Consider the following 18,142-nt stretch of genomic DNA (forward strand, 5'->3'; position numbering starts at 1 on the left):
GATTGACCTACCTCACACCATTGCTGTGAGTACTAAATGAGAACATTAAATGACAGAAACTGCTTAGTGCTATGCCTAGTGCATACCAGATGCTCAGTGCATAGTAAGTTTTGTTACTAAGTGTTGATAATTACACCAGGTTTTTACCCCACAGCTAGAAAAATAAATTAAGGTAATGGATAGAATTTTCTGGATATTCAGTTGTTACCCTGTACATGTTTCTTAAACTTTTAGTGTGAGTATTCAGAGACCTCCCAGACTAATGAACACAAGGTAAATGAATATTAAGCGGGGCAAAAAAACACAGCCTATCATGCTTAGTTTTACTCTTTTTTTTTAGAACTCACATATATTCAGAATTTTATTTACTTCTTATAGGATATTACTTTAATGACATTTTTTACACCTATAATTTTTATATACTTTGGTACATGTAGTATAAAATATTATAAAATGATATTTTAGGGGCACCTGGCTGGCTTAGTCGGAAGAGTGTACAACTCTTGATCTTGGGGTTGTGAATTCGAGCCCCATGTTGGGTGTAGAGATTAGTTAAATAAATAAAACTTTTTCAAGAATCTTAAGTAATATTTTAATAACATTGTTGAATATTATTGATAGTGGCTGATGTTTATAAAATGCCTTTTTTGGGGTGCCTGGGTGGCTCAGTCGGTTAAGCGTCCGACTTCAGCTCAGGTCATGATCTCACGGCTCCTGGGTTTGAGCCCCACGTTGGGCTCTGTGCTGACAGCTCAGAGCCTGGGGCCTGCTTCAGATTCTGCTCTGGCTCTCTCTCTGCCCCTTCCCCGCTTGTGCTCTGTCTCTCTGTCTCTAAAATAAAGAAACATTAAAAAAAAATTTAAAAAAACAAAAAACAAATGCTTTTTTTAAGGCAGTTATATGAGGCTTTAATCACTAAATCCTCACAGTCGTGCAGGTAATAATAGCCCTGCTTCACAGACAATGAAACAGAAATGCAGGTTGCTAGAGTAATCCACAGTGGCCCACTTGGAAGTCGCACACCACTTCATTTTCCAGATGAGGCGGCCTGAAGCAGAGAGAGGCTTGCTGGGGTCACAGTTTCCTCAGCACTCTTCCAGGCTCAGCGAGATGTTTTCTAGCTAGAGGAAGAACCATTTCTGTCTGCCTTATTGAGAGTCCACAAGGCTCCTGAAGAGAAACTGTCAAATCCAGATCCCTTACCTGTCCTCCCCTCTGCTCTTCACCCACACCCCTGCCTCCAGCCCCACGCTCCTGCCAGCCATACCTGGCCCTTCCCTCTACCCCAAGAACCCCATTCCACTCAGGCTTGGCTTCTCACTGTCCCAAACATGCAGCTTACTCATTCTACCTGGAAGCCTTTGCAGTGATTCCAGTTCCACCCCTGTCCTGTCTGGATCCAACTGATGCTTCATCGCCCACCTCAAGCCCTTCTTCTTCCAGAAAGCTCACCCTCACTAATAATGATAGCTGTCATTTATTAAATACCCACTCCATGTGAGGCAGAGTACTAGATACTGTATATGTATTATTTTCATTTCTTGGTACGGTATTGCAAAAGCAGATTATGTTACATCCATTTTCCAGATGACAAAACTTGAGGCTCAGATTTAGAGTGCTTACTACCTCACAGCTAGTAAATAGCAGTGTGGTGATTTAAACTGAGGCCCACAGGAGTCCAAAGTATGCACTTCCCTTGCTTCAGTTCATTACTTGCTCTAGCCCATATTGAGCTTTCTTACCAGATTCCCACAGCCTTAAAGTCTGAGCCACACAATATCACGGTTAGTTTTCTCCTTGCCTCTCGTGCCTGTGTCTCCTCAACCAGGCTGTGCTGTCACAGCAAGGTGGATGGCACCTCCTCCTGCCTCCACCGTAGCTAGTCACACAAGCTTGGCTGGGCACTCAGAAGGCACACAGTACAGATAGAGCCTTACTGGTTGATTGATTGGTTGAATGAAGCTCTGTTTATTCTCCAGAGGCTACCCAGCAGGAGGGTACAGCAGCTGGACAGGCTGACTGGTCTCCAGGATCCTCCATTCATGTGGATGGGAGGCCCAGGAAGGTTGCATAAGAATCCTCTCTGAGGCTGAGCTGAGGCTTCCATCTCAATGCCCTTTTGTTTGGGGGGGGATAGCACCCAGGCCTCCCGGGAAGTCTGTGTGTTTGACCAGCTTTTGCAGATGGACAGTGAGCAGGGACAGGATATAAAGCACAAACAATTGTGGGAGGCCTCTGAATTCCCAGGGGTTCAGAGTCCAGCAGGCAGGGCAGGATCCTTTCTAGGGCAAGTGACACTTAGTTATAGCCCCTGCATGGGTAGACTGGATCCAAGGCACTTTTTGTCTCTGGCCTCACTTCCTCTTCAGTATTCAAGTCCTTCTTTGGGTTTTCTTTTTTTTTCCCCTTCAAGGAGGTTTTCTGCTGGACAGCTCCTCTAGGTATGAGGCCCTCTCTACCTCCCAAAGGATGCACAAACTCTGGTTGAATAAGCGTTCTTTCTTTTATTCTTTTCTTTTTCTTTTTGAGATATAATTCACATACCATAGAATTCACTCTTTTAAAGGGTGCAGTGGTTTTTGGTATATTTATAAGATTATGCAACCATCACCACTGCCTCATTCCAGAACATTTTCATCACCCCCTCACCCCAAAAAAGATCCTGGTCCCATTGGCAGTCACTCCCTGTCACTCCCCCCAGAACCTGGCAACTACTGATCTACTTTCTGTCCCTGTGGATTTGCCTGTCTGGACATTTTCCATAAATGGAATCATACAACGTGGTCTTTGGGGACAGGCTTCTTTCATTTAGCGTAATGTTTTCAGGGTTCATCCATGTTGTAGCATGTATTGGTACTTCATTCTTTTTATTGCTAAATAATATTCCATGTATAGATATACCACATTTTATTTATCCTTTTTTCATCAGTTGATGGGTGTTTATGTTTTTACTTTTTGGCTGTTGTGAATAATGCTGCTGTGAACATTCATGTACAGGTTTTTATGTGGGTAGATACCTTGGGTATCTCTTGGGTAGATACCTACAAGTGGAACTGCTGCACAATAGGATAACTCTTATTATCCATTTGCCAGACTGTTTTCCAAAGTGGCTGCACCATTTTACATTCTTCCCAGCAATGTATGAGGGTTCTGACTTCTCTAGTCTTTTCAAAACTTGTTATTGTCTGTCTTTAATTATAGCCATCCTAGTATGTGTGAAGTGATATCCTATTGTAGTTTTGATTTGCATTTCCCTGATGGCTGATGATCCATCCATAGAGCATCTTTTCACATGCTTATTGGCCATTTGTATATCTGCTTTGGCATTTATTTTTATTTTATTTTATTTTATTTTATTTTATTTTATTTTATTTTATTTTATTTTATTTTATTTTATTTAAAAAAAAATTTTTTTTAACATTTTATTTATTTTTGAGACAGGGAGAGACAGAGCATGAACAGGGGAGGGTCAGAGAGAGGGAGACACAGAATCCGAAACAGGCTCCAGGCTCTGAGCTGTCAGCACAGAGCCCAACGCGGGGCTCGAACTCACGGACCGTGAGATCATGACCTGAGCCGAAGTAGGACACTCAACCGACTGAGCCACCCAGGCGCCCCTATTTTTATTTTTTATATTTTTTTGGCATTTATTTATTCTTAAGACCCCTTATAAGCATTATGCCCCATTTGGCATTGAGGAGGAGAATAAACATGCATCATGATGACTTTTGCCTTTCAAGAACTTGCAGTCTGGTAAGAGACTTGTAATTAGTATGTAAGAAAAGTTAAGGCTTCATAGAGAAGGTGGCATTTAGTCTGGGCCTGGAGATTCGTAGTATTTGGGTACAAGGAGCTTGGTGGAAAGGTTTTCTGGGCATTTGGAGTAATGTAAGCAAAGGCACTCGGTAATTAGAAAAACATTTATCTTGTGATGAATTCTGAAGCTGTATGTGTGAAAGCACTGGCATAGCACTTGACACATAGTGGGCTGTCATTATGTGTTAGCTTCCCCTGCAACTGCCCTTTAGTCCCTGCTCTGTCCTCCAGGACTGCGCAACTCTTTTCCTGTTCCAGACTTTAAAAAAAAAATTTTTTTTTTGGTAACATTTATTTATTTTTGGGAGATAGAATGCGAGTGGGGGAGTGGCAGAGAGAGAGAGGGAGACACAGAATCTGAAACAGGCGCCAGGCTCTGAGCTGTCAGCACAGCTGACAACCCAATGCAGGGCTCGAACTCAGGAATGGCGAGATCATAACCTAGGCCGAAGTCGGATGTTTAACCGACTGAGCCACCCAGGCGCCCCTCCGGACCTCTAAATATTAGGAGACAGAGCTCCAAGCCAAGTAAGACTTGGTTCCCTAAACTGTTTTCAAGTCTTCTCCCCATCCTAGTCATTTCCTAATGAAATGGCCACAAAGTTTTGGTGCCCTTTCTGAATTACAGTGTGGCATGACCACAGTTGTGAGGAACAGGGCAGTCATCCCTTTTGTCAGAGATTTTATGCTTCTATTAATATAGCCTGAGCTTGCACTAGCTTTTTTGGTAGCCGTGTTGTGCTCCTAGATTCTGTAAGCTTGCAGTCAGCCCAGCCTGCTGAGAACCAGGGCTTCCTGTACTTCTTTAACCTTTTGATTAGATTTGTTTACCAAACTTGTTTTAGCCTAAAGGCAAGACCACTTTTAAAGTATCGTATTGCCATGTATTGCTACATGAGTATGAAAGTAGTGCTGCTAACGTGGAGATTACCGTGAGGAAGAAGGGATGGATTGGGCCTTTCTCATCTTGAGTCTAGGAGAAGAGGGTCTCTTCAATGGGAGAAGGTTCTAGAAAGCAGAACTAATCAAAGGGTATCTCCATCCTTCAGATCCCTCCTTTCCGTTTAAGTCTTTTCCTTCTTTGTCATTTTTTATCAGTTTATTAGTCCCATCAGATTCCTGTGGTGTGCTGGCCCCAGGCTAAATGTGGGAAAGGAGGGAAGAAATGGGATATGTGCCCTGGAAGGCAGTGTGGTTCAGTAGGGAGAGGTCCCAGTCCCAAGCTGCCACTTACTGGCTAGTCATCTTAAGCAAGTCCTTAACTAGTCACAAGATCAGATGAGATCACGTCAGGTGCCTGATACATAGTAGGCTGCTCAAGATGTGTGAGTTCTTTTGACGTCACCATTCAAGAGCTCTCCACATGAGGAGCCAAGTATGTTGTGTGCTCACTGACCCTGAGTGAGCAGAGCTCTCAGAGCACCTGCGATACTTAAAGCATTTATTTGTGTACTTGTCCCATTTCCGCAACCCCAATTCAGATGGGAGCTGCTTGTGGACAAGGTCCATGTCTGATTCATATCTGTACACTTAGTGCCCAGCACAGAGCCTGACTTGGAGAAGATGCTACCTAAGTTTTGTTACTGGAATGAACCTGAATTAATGTAGGCCAGTCTTTGCCTCCACCTGTCTAGGGAGTCAGGTATTGTGACTGACTTTGCACAGTCCAGTATTTACTGAAAAGCATGGGGTTCTGGAGCTTGGCACTGGTGGCTCAAGTGCCAGCCCTGTTGGAGAAGTCTGAATCACTTCTGTGTCTCACTGCCATATTGTGACAAGCTATCTGGCAACCAGCCAGCTGCCCAGCTAGAGTCCTACTGTAGTGCCAGTAGGTGGCGCCGGTGGCCCTTTCCCACACTTCAGCTACCTAGACCGGCATTTCCATCTTGTCACCAAGTTACCAGGGCAGCTGTTGACTGGGACATACCCTATAGCCCTGGGCAGAGGTACCCAGATAAGGGTGCCCTGGGCCACCCTCTCCTCCTTATAGCCTTGTATTGTTGCTTTTCATGTTTTATTGCGTCCCAGCCTTAACACACACTGCTTGTGGAAACAGGGATGTTTCCTTAAGAGGTTTCGAGGAGGGGCACCCAGGTGGCTCAGTCGGTTAAGCGTCCGACTTCAGCTCAGGTCATGATCTCCCAGTCTGTGAGTTTGAGCCCCGCATCAGGCTCTGTGCTGACAGCTCAGATCCTGGAGCCTGCTTCAGATTCTGTGTCTCCCTCTCTCTGCCCCTCCTCTGCTCATGCTCTGTCTCTGTCTCTGTCTCAAAAATAAATAAAAACATTAAAAAAAAAAATTTAAGGGGCGCCTGGGTGGCTCAGTCGGTTGAGTGTCCTACTTCGGCTCAGGTCATGATCTTGTGGTCTATGAGTTCAAGCCCTGCGTTGGGCTCTGTGCTGACAGCTCAGAGCCTGGAGCCTACTTCCAATTCTGTGTCTCCCTCTCTCTCTGCCCCTCCCCCGCTCGTGCTCTGTCTCTCTCTGTGTCAAAAATAAATAAACATTAAAAAAAATAATAAAAATAAAATTTAAAAGAGGATCCCAGGAGATCATTGGGGGAATCTGTGCTTCTGCCTATCCTTTCTGGTGCAACTCATGTCTCTGCCTCCAGGAAGTTGTCCCTGTGGTTCTGTTGCTCTGACCTACCCTCACACAACACCTTCTCCAGGGTCCTTGCTTGTATTTTAGCTGTTTGCCAGGTGTGAAGCTGAACAGTGAATGCCTTGAAGGACTCAGTGGAACTCAGCTCAGAGTTCTGTAATAACCAGTCTCATGGAAAGTTTGTGGAATGAATGGATGAATAATAGGAAATGGGTTCCTCAAAAAATCGTTACCCAAACTGAAAGACGTTCTACAAACAAATTAGCCTTCCTCTGTAAAAGTGTCAGAACTAAGAAAATCAAAGAAAGGCCCAGCAACTATTCTAGTGAAGGGAAACTGAAGACACTTGCAATGCCTGGTTCTAATATTGATCCTGGCTTACATCTGGATTACAGAGGGAAATTTCTATAAAGGACATTATTGGGATAATTGATGAAATTTGAATATTAGATAAAAACATTTTATCCATGTTAAGTGTTCCAAATTTGGTCATTATTGGTTAGTGGTTATGAAAGAGAATGACCTTGTGCTTAGAAATATGTGCTGAAGTATTTGGGAGTAAAGGGGCACATATGTCTGAAACTAACTCTCATATGGTCCAGGAAAAAAAATAGAGAAAAGGAGAGGCGCTTGGGTGGCTCAGTTAGTTAAGTGGCCAACTTTGGCGCAGGTCGTGATCTTGCAGTTTGTGAGTTTGGGCTCCACATTGGGCTCTGTGCTGACAGCACAGAGCCTGGAACCTGCTTCAGATTCTGTGTCTCCCTCTTTCTCTGTCCCTTCCCCACTCGCGCTGTATGTCTTTCTCTCAAAAATAAATAAATATTTTTAAAAATTTAAAAAATAGAGAAAAGGAATGGCTAAGCACAGGAGGCAAAATGTAATGAGAATCTGAGTGGAGGATGGATCTGAGTTTTTTTGTCCTATTTTTGTAACTGTTCTGTAAGCTTGAAATCATTTCAAAATAAAGTTTAAAAAAATCTGTGAGGGGCACCTGGGTGGCTCAGTTGGTTAAGTGTTCAACTCTTGATTTTGGTTCAGGTCATGATCTCATGGTTTGTGAGATCAAGCCCTGCATCAGGCTCTGCACTGACAGCATGGAGCCTACTTGGGATTCTCTCCTCTCTCTCTCTGCTCCTCCCCTCCTCAAAATAAATAAATAAACTTAAAAAAATCTGTGCACTTTAATGTGTGTCAAGTTTCTGCTTGAAACAGGGAGATGGGACAAAGAATGGTCACCCAGCATCGGACTTCATTCCATTTCATCTAGTACTATTCAGTGAGGGTCTGATCCAGCTCCTGTGCTGTGTGCTTTTGAACAAATGAAAACTTGTGGTAATGACAACTAACATTTGCAAAATGTAAGTGCTTTTGCATATGGTATTTCCTTTGCTCAAGCTCAGCACCCTTGTTAAGTAGGTCTGGCAGGCTGATAAGGTTAAGGTGACTGACTGAGGTTCAGAGAGGTTAACGTGACCTGCTATAGTCATGCAGCCTGGAAGAGACACATGCAGGTTCATATCCAAATTAGTCTAGTCTGAGGCTGATGCTTTCTGGACCTCCACATCTGTATCTGTACAAGGAAGGATTGGACTGATTAATCTCTGCCGATCATTTATTATGTCTAGAAATTTTAAAACTTTATATGATAGGAAATAACTAGTCAGGAAGCTTACAGGCACATTCTACACGTTTGTTGTAAGTGCTGCATAAGTGCCTGCCCTTCTCCCTCTCTGCCCACCTGCTTGCCTTTGGAGCAGTTTGGGTATGGCAGTGCTGGGGTGAGCCATATTCCTGGCAGAAAGAGCAACTAGAGAGTTTCCTAGAGGAAGGGTCCCATGCAGGGCCTTAAAGGAGAATGCTTTGTTCAAGTAGCAAATGCAGAAGATGCTAGAGAGGCCTCATGTCTGTGAAGTTAGAGCACCAGGATCCTACCTAAAGTCCACTGGCCCAGGCTGAGTTCTGAGAGCAGCCTTCTTCCTCCCTAGCCCTGCCCCTCTCAGCCCAGGCTTACTGGTTAGATAAGGCGCAGATGGAGGCTGTGTGTGTGGATTCTAGCCCCAGGCGCCTTGCCTCTGTTCAGACAGCCTGGCCTGGTGCTGTTATTACTGTAAACAGGACCTTCTGCGAGGCTCCAGCCAGAGTCCTGTTGCCCAGATAGTGATCATGATTGAGTCTGCATGGCTCACTGCTTCCAGGCCTCTGATGCAGGTGGGCCAGGGCTCCCTACCCTTCAGCCCCCCTTCCCAGCTGCAGCTGAGAGCCAGTTAATGTGAAGGATCCGGAAATCAGTTGGAACAATGCACGATTGAAGTTCAGTGGCCGCTTTGTATTGATTGGTTGTAAAGAAAGAGGAAGAAAAATCATGTGGTACCTCCCTCCCCTGAGTAGAAGAGCTGGTTAGCCAGAACAACTCAAAACTGCCCCCATATCCCTGTCTGGGACTGTCTCCCTCCTACAGACAGCAGCCGGAGGAGTTGTCTTTTCTTTGGAAGTCTTGCTGATGCCTGTGTCTGTCAGGAATCCACTTCTCAAATTTTGACATTATACGTAATTAGAATCCTAAGATTGTAGAACTGGCAGGGACTTGAGAAATCATTGAATTCACGTCCCCTATTTTACCACACAGAAAAGTGAGGCCCAGAGAGACTGATTTATCCAGGATCACACAGCTAGTTACTGAGAGAGCCATGACTAGAATCCATGGCCTCTAGCCCCAGGCCTGCATCTGAAGTATCCCAAGCCCTGAGCCTGAGAAGCCACACCCACATACTCCCACATATACACAGGAGCCTAAGTTCTTTGAAGAAGACAGGCCTAACCAATATATAACAGGTAACTTCCAACATAAGACAGGTATTGGTGAGAGATATATGTCAGGAAATGCTATATACATGTACTCATTCATTCAGCCCCTGAGCCTTGAGAGAGTGGCTGTGGTGCCAGCACAAGGAGTGAAGAGACAGGAGGGTCATGCTGACTGGAGGAGGGGGTGGGGGGACAAGGAAACTGATGTGTTTGGGGAGCCTGGGTGGCTTAGTCGGTTGAGTGTCTGACTTCAGCTCAGGTCATGATCTCATGGTATGTGGGTTCGAGCCCTGCATCAAGGCTTTGTGCTGACAGCTCAGAGCCTGGAGCCTACTTCTGATTCTGTTTCCCTTTCTCTCTTCCCCTCCCCCACCCGTGCTCGTGGGCGCGCTCTCTCTCTCTCTCTCTCTCTCTCTCTCTCTGCCTCCCTCAAAAATAAACATTAAAAAAAAAAAAGGAAACCGATGTGCAATATAGGTTAGCTAGCATAGGCCAATGAGGCAGCATCAAGGCAGTCTTAGGGAAGGCTTCTTGGAGAAAAAAAGGGTAAGGGGCTTTTTCCCCCTAAGAAAGTTTTGTTTAAAAAAGAAAAGCAATAGTATGTTCATTGTTGCCAAAACAACAATAAAACTTAAAAGAATACAGAAGCACTCACAGCAGGAAGGGAAAGTTTAATACCCCCCACCCCCTTTCCCCCTTAACTGTTTCATGTTTGGTCCATAGCCTTCAGATCTCTCCTGGATTCCTGATATATCGGAGCAGCTTTGTTGTCCCCCTTGATTTGTTACTCTCCTATGGAAATCTTTATTTACTTACTATTTATTTATTTATTTAATTTATTTTTAATATAATTTATTGTCGAATTGGTTTCCATACAACACCCAGTGCTCATCCCAACAAGTGCCCTCCTCCCTGCTCATCATCCACTTTCCCCTCTCCCTCACCCCCCATCTACTCTTAGTTTGTTCTCAGTCCTTAAGAGTCTCTTATGGTTTGCCTCCTTTCCTATGGAAATCTTTTTTTTTTAAATTTTTTTTAATGTTTATTTAATATATTATTGAGAGAGAGAGAGAGAGAGAGAGACAGAGCATGAGTGGGGGGGGGGGCAGAGAGAGAGGGAGACAGAATCCGAAGCAGGCTCCAGGCTCTGAGCTGTCAGCACAGAGCCTGATGTGGGGCTCGAACCCACAAACCAGGAGATCATGACCTGAGCTGAAGTAGGACGCTTAACCTACTGAGCCACCCAGGCGCCCCCCTATGGAGATCTTTAGGTCTTGGGCCAGGGTGCCCTTTTCTACTGCTGGCCCTTGCCTGGGGATTTGAGACTGCTTATTTATCATTTCACAGAAAATTTTGAGCACTTATGTTCCAAGTTCTGTGTACACCTTTCACATATCCTGGTTTACTCTTGTTAACTTCCTTACAATGGGGTAGATACTAATTGGGAAATGATAATAGTACAGGCCGTTGTTCTCTTTGTCCAGTGCTTTATTTTTATTGCATGTCAGGTATTTTTACATATTTTGCATCATTGTTTCTTCATGGCACCCCTGTGTGACTTACGGAGTAGGGCCGCGGTGGTCCTCCATTTTTTTAACAGATGTGGAAACAGGCTTGTAGAGCAGTAGCTGTCACTCAGATGAGGGGACCAAGTGAAGTTCAGAGAGGCTAGGTCATGCATTCATTCACTGCTACCCACCCAGTAATGCTGGAGCATGCATGTGGACCAAGTCTATCCTGGTAATTCCCCTGCTCCACCCTACTTCCTGAGAGCTGTGTGAGATCTGGGGTTCAACTCCTGACCGCTAGTGTGGCCTCCTTCCTGTCTGCTGCCCTGGGCCACCCCCAATTAGTGTCACCCACCACTGCTGTGCCAGGCAGGAGAGACCTAGTTCATTACGGAAGGGCCTTCCACAAGTCTGGACGGAGCCCAGAAAGGCCTGCAGTGCCCAACTCCTGGACAGAGGCTGCTCTGCCCTGAGTGGCAACCTGCATTAAGCATTCCACTCATCATCTCAGGGATGATGGAATCCTAACCTTTTCGGAGACACCGTGCTCTGTCACAAGCATTGCTCTTTTTAAAAGAGATTAATTCACTTGCCGCATTTTGTCCGTTGGTGAAAATCACAGGGGAGAGCAGGGGTGGCTTTCTCAGGCCTCAGAGGCCCTTTCAGCCACTCTCAGCAGGCAGCCACCCGCAAGCCCAGCTGGCCCGAAACTTTGAAATGACTGCCTACTGGGCATTCACTTGCAAAGGAACAAAATGAAATGGAGGAGACCTGGGTGTGTGAAATCCTAACTTTGAGCACAGAGGGGAAGTGGGGGAGGGGCCCCAGCCAGCTTTGAAGGAGGAAAAGTTGTTTGTAGCTGGGTTCACTTGTGATGGTTTGTAATGTTGGTACTGGTCCTGCCTTGAGTCACCGAGTGCCACCACTCCTTATGGAGTGCTACCACGTGGTATCTCTTTTAATCCTTACAGCCACCTTGCACAATAGAGATTAATATCCCCCGTGCCACAGCTAGTAAGTGAGAGAGCACCCTTGGACTCCAGGGTCATTGCTTTTTTCGTTACATCTGAGCCCCCAGAAGGCTGCAAAGAATGGTGCTCAGGCAGGATGCTGTGCAGGGCTCAAAAGCTGGAGTGTCGCTGAAGAACACCAAGATTTGCCTCCTAGGAATGAGTCTTCCAAGTTGGTGGAGCCCTTTCCTTCAGATTTCAGTGTCCCCTCCTGAAACCTGTAAGAGCCTATGAGGAGGCTAAAGCTTGGGATGAGATACCTTCCGTAGCTTGTTAGAGTAGGAGGCGCCAGCCCTGGAACTAGAGCCCAGGCTGCCTGACTGCTCTCTGCTCTTTTGGCTCTGTTCATTGACAGGATAGCAAGTTTAGAGAAGCCCTCTTTTCCAGCAGTCCTCCTCTTAGAAGAAAACCCTGCATTGTACAGAAAAAAGATAACCCCTAAATGCTGATGGCCGTGTAACAAGTAGCTGAAAATTGTTGCTAATCAGAGACATGCAAACTAAAACAATAATGTGAGATCCCTTTACACCTATTGGGCTTGCAGTCAGTAGGAAGCTGGCAACTGCCAAGTGTTGGCTGGGAGAGCAGGACACAGGAACATCCTGAAACCCAGGGATCTCACTGCAAGTACATGCCTCAGAAATACTCCTACTGGTCCAAAAGGGCACATGTTCTTGTTCTTTTTGTTTGTTTGTTTGTTTTGTTTAATGTTTATTTATTTTTGATAGAGAGCAGGAGAGGGCCAGAGAGAGAGAGGGAGATAGAGAATTCCAAGCAGGCTTCACACTGTCAGCGCAAAGCTTGACACAGGGCTCGAACTCAGAAACCGTGAGATCGTGACCTGAGGCGAAATCAAGAGTCAGATACTTAGCCAGCTGAGCCACCCAGGCCCCCCACAAGAGGATGTTCTTTGAGCATTACTTTTGGTGGCTGGGAGATGGAGACTGCCTCAGTAGGTATCTCTGGGAGAGCAGAGAAGGAAAAAATCTGGTGAATGTGCCATTGAGAATTATATAGCAATTTTAAAAAATGGAATTATTGTATACTTGGCGGTGTGAGTTAATCTTAAAATGTATTATTTGTGAAAAAAAGTAATAAATACAACACGTGTGTGTGTGTACATATATAAAGAGAAAACACTGCTTGGCTCAGGCTTTGGAAAGTAAGAACCTCTGTCTTGTCTCCTTCCCAGGAGCCAGCATGCAGCTGGGCACAGAGTAGGTATGTACACATGTTTGTTGAATAAATGAAGAGAGGAGTGCCCAGAGCCAAGCTGAATGAATTACCCAGTCATCCTATGTGACCCTGTCTTAGAATCCCTGGGTATTGGCCAACCTGCCACTGCCAGCGTCAGACTACAACACTTCGTTCCATGAAAGAGGTGGAAGTAGGGTAAGGTGGCAGGTGGAAGCCACCCTGTATCGAACACCTGCTATGTGCCAGGTACTGGGCTAGGATCCCAGCAAATTAGAGGTTAGTGTCCCTATTTGATAGGTGAGAAAACTGAGACTCAGAGAATTGATTGGCCTAGGGTTATCTAGCTGGGCTAGAATGTGAATCCAGGTTTGATTTATTACAAAGTCCTTTTATTCATCCTTTTCATTACACCATACTCGGTCCTCAAGGGGCATGAGGAGAAGGCATCTCAGTCCTGTTTCTTCAGCCCTACTTCCAGATCAGAGCTGCTTCCAGAATTCTCAGGGCCCAGGCAGGGGAAAACGGCTCACTGTCCCACTGGAGACAGGAGGGATTCTGGCTGCACTGAGTTTTTCCTGGCCATGCCCCGCTTTCTCATTTTCCTGCCCTGACTTGTCTCCCTTGTCTATGTTACAACAGCTCCCAAACTGTCTTTTGTCCCCACTTTCTACTCTCTCCCCTTTCAGAGTCAGCTTGCTTAAGCTATCAGGTTAATTTTATAATTTCTTTTACACAGAAACCTTCAGTGACAACCCTTTTGCCTGTGGTAACAGTCTTAAGGAATGCCAAATAGGTTTCTTCTCTGTTGCCGGCTTTAGCTGATCAATGATGCCTGATTAGAACGAGGGTTGAAAAGGATTCTGAGGCTTGTTCAAAGGCTCCACAGAAAAAACTTCCGGGAGAGATTCATGATTTCTGACTTAGATGCAGGAGGCAGGACAGTAGCATGCATGCCAGGCATTTGTCAACTCTTGAAGTTGGGTTTGTAACCTAGGATCTTTTTTTGATTTCATGAAGACCTGTGAACTCCTGGACATTGAAAAAAAAAAATCTTTTTTTTGAGTACCTGTGCTCTTGTGCACTTTTCTGGAGAGAATCGTCAGCTTTGGTCATATTCTCAAAGAAGCCTATGTCTCAAAAGAGATTTACGCCCACTGCCTTGGCCCTGTGTCTTGACTTTAGAGGCTCTGTTGTAGGCCCTGCATACCTTGGCAGCTGCCTGTTTCTCTGCCAAGAACCGTCACCTGGATGGATCTACTTGATGATTTCCAAATATACCTTCCCATTGCTTCCCTGTGTCCTGATAGTGTCTTGTTCCTTTTGTCTTGACTGTTGTGCACTTCCTCCCTTGTCTCTAAACTGTTTCCATTCTTCAAGGCACAGTTCAGGCTTTTCCTTCAGAAACCTCTTTGATTTGCTTCGGCTGGTCTTGATTTTCTGGCCTTCTGTACTGAGGACCAGAGAAATGAAGCCATCCTATCAGAATCACAGTTAGGATCAGAACCCCAGGCTCTAAACTCTCATACCCATGCACTTTCCACAGCACCTGCTAAACCAGGGAAGGTTTTGTAAGTTAGGAAGGAGGTTTTGTGCAAAGAGATTTTTGTCTCACAGGGTTCTTACTCTCTTTAATATTTTTGGCCATAGAAAATTGTTCCTGCATAAAAAAGGCTTAACTCTGTGTGGTAAAGAGGCCCAGGAGTTTCACCGGAAGAAATCCTCCAAATTAGAGATCAGAGATGAGTGACTTCCCAATCTCCTCTTCAACACTCTTCCCTCAGATTTTGTGCCCAGTCATGCTGCCTTCTCTTCTGGGGGAGAGGCTTTAGCCTCTGCCTCATGCACTCCTTCCTCTTCTTTGACCTCATTTGTCGGGCTAACTCTCTGGCATCACATCCTCAGGAAGGGCTTCCGGGTCACTAAGACTGGGTTAGGTCTCCTGGGTGTGCACTTGTAGCCTGTGCTCCCCATTCACAGCCCTCCTCTGATGCATGCTTATGTCCTTGCTGGCCTGTCTTCTCTCCTGTGTCAGCACGGGCCAAGTGAATACATACTTGATATGGCTTTTCCTCCCAAGCCTTCATCACCTGCTTACTTCAGCAGCACAGAGCTTTTATTTGGCTTGGTCCAGAGGAGCAGTGACTGCAGATTGTGGCACAAGAATGGCACTAGGACTCAATTCTAAGCCTCCAGACTCTCTGCAGGTGCCCTTTCATTTGCTCCCCTCTAAAGAGTCCTCCAAACACCCTCCCACCCAGTCCTCATAAGCAGATCTTGCCTTGTTGGTGAATTGCTCTTGCCTTTTGGTCCCCCTCTCTCCTGGTCTCCTGTAGCACTTCTGGTGGAAAACTATACGCTGCAGGCTTTGATTTCCTGCTGTCCTGAGTCTTCCCTCCACAACTATGTCATTTGCTCTCTAGGGTACACCTGTGTCTTCTCACCCCCCCATCCCAGAATCTAGCACAGGACCAGGCACGTATGGTGATTGCTAAAATCAGTTGAGTATCTTGTCTTCCATGTGCCATGGCGTCAGATTCAGTTTGGAGGAAGGGTGGTGAGGCGAGAAGGGTTCCAGCTCTAGAGCCTTTATCAGCCTGAACTTCAGTCACTGATCACTCCTTAGCTAGCTTTGTGACCTTCAGCGAGTCATATCACCTCACTGAGCCTGTTACCTCATCCATGAGAAGAGGAGGTTAGCGTCAGTTCCTTAAGCATCTATGAAGAGCAAATGAGAGCAGGTGTGTCAAGTTCTGAAGGCAGTTCCTGCTTATAGTAGGTGTCCAGTAAGAGGTTGATTCTGTTTACTCCCTTCTCTCTGTCCACCCCCACATTGTAGAGCCCCCTGTTCCCAGGACCCGGAATTCAGGATTTTAGTGATATATATAAAACTGTGTTTGTTAGTTTTTTTTTGTTTTTTTTTTAATTTTTTTTTTTTAACATTTATTTATTTTTGAGACAGAGAGAGACAGAGCATGAACGGGGGAGGGGCAGAGAGAGAGGGAGACACAGAATCGGAAGCAGGCTCCAGGCTCTGAGCCATCGGCCCAGAGCCCGACGTGGGGCTCGAACTCACGGACGGTGAGATCGTGACCTGAGCTGAAGTCAGACGCTTAACCGACTGAGCCACCCAGGCGCCCCCTGTGTTTGTTAGTTTATCCAGCAACTATTGAGCTCTTACTATGTGTTAGGCACTGGCATAGAGAGTCAGGCTTGTGTGGACTCTCCTAGAAACCTAATGTAGCATTTCTTTCTTTTTTTTTGGTAATATTTATCTATTTTTGAGAGAGAGAGAGAGAGACAGACAGACAGAGCACAATTGGGGGAGGGGCAGAGAGAGAGAGAGGGAGACACAGAATCTGAAGGAGGCTCCAGACTCTGAGCTGTTAGCTAGCACAGAGCTGCCGCAGGGCTCAAACTCATGAGCTGCGAGGTCATGACCTGAGTCAAAGTTGGAAGCTTAACCTACTGAGCTACTCAGGCACCCCAGTCTAGCATTTCTAGCATTCTTTCCATGTTTCCTTGGGTTTGAGATTTTGAATTTCCAAATAACCACCATACAGAGAAACTTGAGTGTGATCCTTTTGCAAACTGGCACTTACCTAGATAAGCAGTGTCATTGGGCATTCAGTGCTAAGCATGGGGAAATTCTAAGGATGGGAAACAGATCTGTGGATTGGATGAGCTAAGGAAGCCTTCTCGGGGGACCTCTCAAGCCAGGATTGTATTCCATACCATGGAAGTAGGATTAGAATAGGCAAAGAATCAGGGAGAGAGCATTGGACCAAGGTAGTGGACCAAGGTAGTGGGAGTGTCAGGGTATTAAGATAGAGAAGGCACATTCTTTCCTCAGAAGGCTGGAAGGATAACAGCAGGGGTCAAACTGATTAAGGGAAGAAGGAGAGGGGTAGGGGATCCCTGGGGAAGGGGGGGGGGGGGAGACTGGCCAGAGGAGCTAGAGTGGGTACTTAGTTCTCAAAGGCCTCTGACTGTTTCCAGATTCATGTAGCCTCCCTATTTGTTGACTGTCTCATTTCTTCCACTCTTACGTCCATGATACGCCATACACTGAAAATATTTCTCTCTTTCTAGGCTCTTGTCAGAAGGTGCAGATGTCAATGCAAGGCACAGACTTGGGTGGACAGCACTCATGGTGGCAGCCATCAGCCGAAACGACAGGTGAGAGATCTCCTTCCACACAGGGCTCCCTTAGCCAGATCCCTGCAGACCACATTCCAGAACCCTCTTCCACCCTTGCTTGTCTCCCTGCTGTTTTCTCCAGAGGCAGGGTGGTGGACTAAGGAGAAGGTCAGGTCTACACCTTGTGCAGTGGAAAGTATAGAAGATGTGGAGAGGGAAGAATATAACTCTGGATCCTAGCTCCATCTTTCATTGGCTTTGTGACATTAGGCATGTCATTTGCATTGTTGAAGTCACGAAATGTTTGGAAGTGTGTTAAGTGGTTGAAGGTACACATTTGAGTTACCTCCATGTTTTCTTATTCCACCATCTGTCCATGTGAGGAATCTGTAGTCACAGTAAGGGCCCCGCTAGGCTATTTCTTTGGAGGTTCTGATGGAAACTAGGGAAGGCGGGGGACATTCTCCCTCCCATTGGAGGCCGTGTTCTTTTCCTGCCCGCTCCCCCATTTCCTCAAGGGATAGCTGTTTTGTAAAGACTGAAATAGTCCCCTGTGTGTAGAGAATTACTTCAGTTCTCACAACTGACACAAGATAGGTAGGTAGGTAGGTAGGTAGGTGGTGGATGGATGGATTTCTCATTTTGTAGCTGAGAAAACTGAAGCCCAAAGAGATAAGGTGATTTGTCTGAGATCACACAGACGAGTTAGAGCCTGGTCTGGCTGCCTACAAAGTTTGTGTGTTTTACTTTACCTCATTGCTGCCAGATCCTGGGCTAGTGCTGCATACTGCCTCTCCATCCCAGTCTCTAGCTGTAATTATGCAAAAGAATTGATTAAAAAGGAGCAAAAAGAAATGCTTTCAAAAAAAGCAGACTGGGCACTTAAGTAGCAGCCACTGAAATTGATAGTTTGAGTTACCAGTTTTAATTTTTCCTTTAAGCAGATCATTAAGGCTTTTGTCTGCCAGTACTGGCCTCCTTTGGAAGGATCATAAATGTGGTGGAAACCAACAAAACGGATTTTCTAATATAAAGATGGCAGTGCTTCAGACTGGCTGAGAGACTT

The 18,142-nt window shown here is 45.6% G+C and overlaps 1 protein-coding gene across 5 annotated transcripts in view; it reads left to right on the forward strand.

The window, feature by feature from the left end:
- The window catches only part of CLPB (caseinolytic mitochondrial matrix peptidase chaperone subunit B), a 143,337-nt gene that overhangs the window by 12,782 nt on the left and 112,413 nt on the right, over positions 1 to 18,142 (forward strand). For all 5 annotated transcript variants that reach the window (XM_042904398.1, XM_042904394.1, XM_042904395.1 and 2 more), the window contains exon 3: positions 17,029 to 17,115. In XM_042904398.1, the coding sequence (XP_042760332.1) occupies positions 17,029 to 17,115 (87 nt within the window). The remainder of the gene's footprint in view (positions 1 to 17,028; positions 17,116 to 18,142) is intronic.

Source organism: Panthera leo, chromosome D1 (assembly GCF_018350215.1).
Source record: "Panthera leo isolate Ple1 chromosome D1, P.leo_Ple1_pat1.1, whole genome shotgun sequence".
Classification (NCBI taxonomy): Eukaryota; Metazoa; Chordata; class Mammalia; order Carnivora; family Felidae; genus Panthera; species Panthera leo.